The 3,711-nt window shown below is 36.1% G+C and overlaps 1 protein-coding gene and 1 long non-coding RNA gene across 8 annotated transcripts in view; one reads left to right on the top strand and one right to left on the bottom strand.

Annotated features, from left to right (window-relative positions):
- The window catches only part of ptpn11b (protein tyrosine phosphatase non-receptor type 11b), a 45,985-nt gene that overhangs the window by 10,432 nt on the left and 31,842 nt on the right, over positions 1-3,711 (bottom strand). For 5 of the 7 annotated variants that reach the window (XM_032521036.1, XM_032521035.1, XM_032521038.1 and 2 more), the window contains 3 exons: positions 2,164-2,260; positions 1,879-1,958; positions 1,403-1,573 (listed from right to left, as the gene is read on the bottom strand). In XM_032521036.1, the coding sequence (XP_032376927.1) occupies positions 1,403-1,573; positions 1,879-1,958; positions 2,164-2,260 (348 nt within the window). The remainder of the gene's footprint in view (positions 1-1,402; positions 1,574-1,878; positions 1,959-2,163; positions 2,261-3,711) is intronic. The other 2 variants (XM_032521040.1, XM_032521041.1) reach the window with 1 other exon arrangement.
- Positions 1-3,711, top strand: part of LOC116692601 (uncharacterized) — an 8,646-nt gene that overhangs the window by 2,102 nt on the left and 2,833 nt on the right. Inside the window, exon 2 of the long non-coding RNA XR_004332734.1 lies at positions 2,074-2,077. This is a non-coding gene — a long non-coding RNA (uncharacterized LOC116692601). The remainder of the gene's footprint in view (positions 1-2,073; positions 2,078-3,711) is intronic.

Genomic DNA, 3,711 nt, shown 5'->3' with positions numbered 1-3,711 from the left:
GGTTCACTAGTATGTTACCCATCATGCATCCTGTCTTACACTGTCTCAGCTGTATTAATGCAACCTCTAGATTAATAGCACTTGCCTCATGTATTGTTGTGTTTTGTTGTAATGTTTTAGATATGGAGTGTTTTTCTCACTCTCTTACATGACAAAACCTGAACACTAAAACCACCAGAGATGATGCCATTTGGGAATTGTGATTCAAAAATGTAAATGGCTCTGTCATTGTTATTGCTGTATCCCTCCTGTCCTGACTATTCCCAAAAAGCTATTTTGCACATGACGTTTAGAAAACCATGTAGAGGGGTTTTAGGTGTAGTTATTTACAAAACACCCCCCTTCAGCCGCCAGGATTAACATTGGTACTCTCCTCGCCTCTCCTGAATAGGTTCATTTGCATGATGGTCGTACAATGCATTGAGACAATGAATGGGACATAGAAACTCATTTGCATGCCAATATTCACTCACATGCACTTATCTATATAATACATAATCACAAAGGTACGTCGACTCGCAATATTCAGTCTTTTATGTGTCGAATATCAGAAATGTACGCAATACCATCACACTTTCTGTCTGACTATAAAAGTTGTTTCCCAAAACGAGAGTTGTACATAAACATGCTGAAATTGATTACAATGTATCAGCATCTGTTTCATGGCTTCTATGTTTTATGCTGCAGGTCTGCTGCTTTTTTATGTTTAATTTTTTCATACTGTATATATATATTTTTTTTTGCAGGTGTTGCTCACAATAACCTCAAAACTGAGCCACTGAACTGAACGACACATAGCACAAATGACTGGACTATTACTGCAGCGGGTGGCAGCATGAAAATATCTTTTCCTAAAAATGGATGGTTAAATAGCCCATTTTACACTGCTAAGAGTACAGTTGTGTGGGTTCAAGCTTTTAGATAAGCAATTTAGCTGTGAATAGTGTGTGGGGAGCTGTGTGAGTTCTTGTTGCTATAGAGATCAATGCAGCACTATAGAGATGCAGATAGATGATGTGTTAATGGACTATCAGCCAAACAAAAGGTTACAGACATTTTTGGGTGTTGGAGTTGGAAGTTATAGTAAAAAGTGTCTGGTGGAACTGGTGTTATGTCTCCCATCTCTGAACACCCTTGAGTTCACTTATCTGCATTATTACAAGCAATCAACAGCAATCAGCTCAAATGAGTGCAATCCTGACACAACAGAGAAACCATTTAGGAATAAAAGCTAGAAAAAGCAAACAAAAAAGAGAGGGAGAGAAAAAGAAGCTACTTGTTTTGGAAATATAATCTATAGAAACATTTCTACTTAGTTTAGTTAATTAGTTCTAGCAACATTAAGGTAAACAGAAGCAATAAAAAAAAAAAATTTGCATTATGTTTACTGCTAATTGCTCACCCGTCCTCGCTCCATCTCCTTTGTGGTCATGACGATGACGTGTGTATTCTCCTGATACACCATCTTCCAGAAGTCAACGACCGTATTCTGTAGGCACCCTTGGGTTGCGATGAAGACTTTGCCCTCATCCTCGTGGCGCCCCTCTTCATGCTTACTCTGGACAATTATATACTGAATTAAATATTTTGACACAGAAAAAAATGGATTCATATTCACACAGAAAATGTAATAACGTAATGCAACTCCCTGATGAAGATAAAGATAAATAGAATTCTACAAAAAAGTTTCACTACTGGATCCAAATATTCTCCATTAAAATAAAGAGAAGGTTTTAAATGATTGCTTTGGTCCATCTATGATTCTTTTACAGGAAGGTGAACTATCTTGAGGTTTTGCTGAATGTTGTGTATTGCTGCCATCTTTTGATAATGTACATTTGTTGATTAATGGCCTTGCGTACAGCTGAGCAGACTCACTCTGATGTAGTTGGCATTGATGTAGTCGGAACCAGGGACATCTGGATCTATTTCCCTGAGTTCAACCCGAGTTGTGTCGACTGAAAACAATAAGTCAAACTGCCGTTATTGTACAACAAAATGTCAGTTTTCTGAGATCATACTTGGTGTTTTTTCAAAAACTAATGTCAATTGATGGGCTGTGAGCTATCAAAGCAAAGTCTCCACACTCTGCTGCGGCCTCTACGTCATTGTTTCCACAGGAAGTTGGAGAGACAGGAAATGGCAGGTTGCTGCATTACTCACAGGGGAGGATATTCTTGTATCTGTTTTTGCTCTTGTTTTCTGGCTTCTGGCCTTCTTTCCGGGGATACAGCAGTTTACACTCCTGCTGCTGTAGTACCTGGTAGTGGAAACAGAAGAAAGCAACATTTTTATAAGACAGAGTTCCAAAAAGTTCCAAACAAAAGAATATCTACTATAATGCAACTATTCCTTCTGAGGTGATTCATTCATATCAGCCATACTCAGATTGAAACGTTAAGATACTAATTAAATGGTAGAGTTTTTAACCTCCAATAGCACTATGGAGTACACAATCCTGCTAATGGTTGATCAACAGGTGGCTGAAATTTGCTAAGATAAACAGCAATGCCCCAACAAAGAAAGGGAAGAAGAGGATACACACAAAATAGTTTTTCTTTGGAATAACACTGAATTTTTGCTTAAATACAAGATTAATTTTTTAAAGCCTTATTTAATGCTCTGTGTTTGAACAGGGCAAAAGGCCTTTAATGCAGTAGGGGTCACGCTGGAGTGCAAGAGCAGAACTACTGCATTTGTCAGTGTTCAGGTTTTAGACTTAAAGGAAGCATTCGAACATAGAGTCTCAAAAGCTCTTCTTTCATACTTTTTATATAGATACATTTTGGATGCATTTGTGCTCTGAAGGGTATATTATGTCATGCAAGTACAGAATTTATATACACATACACACAGACACACAGACACACACACACAGAAATCTAAATATCATCTCAATACAAATTGAAACAGACATTGATCAGTAACTATAATCTGTAAAACCTGGTATTGAGCCAATACGTGCAATATTATAATTGATAACCTAATATGCCCTGACACAATGGAAATTAATCATATTAATGACTGCCAGTGGCATGACAGATACAGGAAAATTAACTTTGACATCATTATTCAAAAGGTCAAGACAGCAAAAATCCATTTATATTTCCCTTTATAGACAATAATAAAAATATCTCACTGGAGAAAAACATTGATGTAAGCCTACACAAATAGATATGGAACAGACAAATAAAAAACATCATGGAACAAATGGCAGTATAAGACAGAGATGGGAAGTACAAATACTTTGTGACTGTACTCAAATATATTTTTCAGATATTTGTACTTTACAATTTATTTTTGTGCCGACATTTTTATTTTACTCCTTACATTTTTAACAAGAAAATCGGTACTTTCTACTTCTTACATTTTACAAAATTGGCTCTTTACTTTAGTTTCAAATAATTTAAGTGGCGTTATTATTTTTCGAGTCATCAATACCGAATTCAATCTCATTGGATGAGACTATACGTTGCACTTGATGCACCACTACAATTTGCCATTTGGTGGTTGCTAGTTGTAACTCTTAAAGTATGGGGAACTTCTTAATTAATGTCTGTTTAATAATTTATATTTTATCCTTTATTTTCTTTCCAGACATATTTGAACACACACACATACATATAGATTCCTTGAAATGTTAAAGGGAAGATTAAAAAAGAGAAACTGGATCTGGGAATTCTCACAGAATCACAATTGAATTCATATCTT

The sequence above is a fragment of the Etheostoma spectabile genome, chromosome 7 (genome assembly GCF_008692095.1).
Source record: "Etheostoma spectabile isolate EspeVRDwgs_2016 chromosome 7, UIUC_Espe_1.0, whole genome shotgun sequence".
Classification (NCBI taxonomy): Eukaryota; Metazoa; Chordata; class Actinopteri; order Perciformes; family Percidae; genus Etheostoma; species Etheostoma spectabile.
This window is presented reverse-complemented; position numbering and strand designations above follow the sequence as displayed.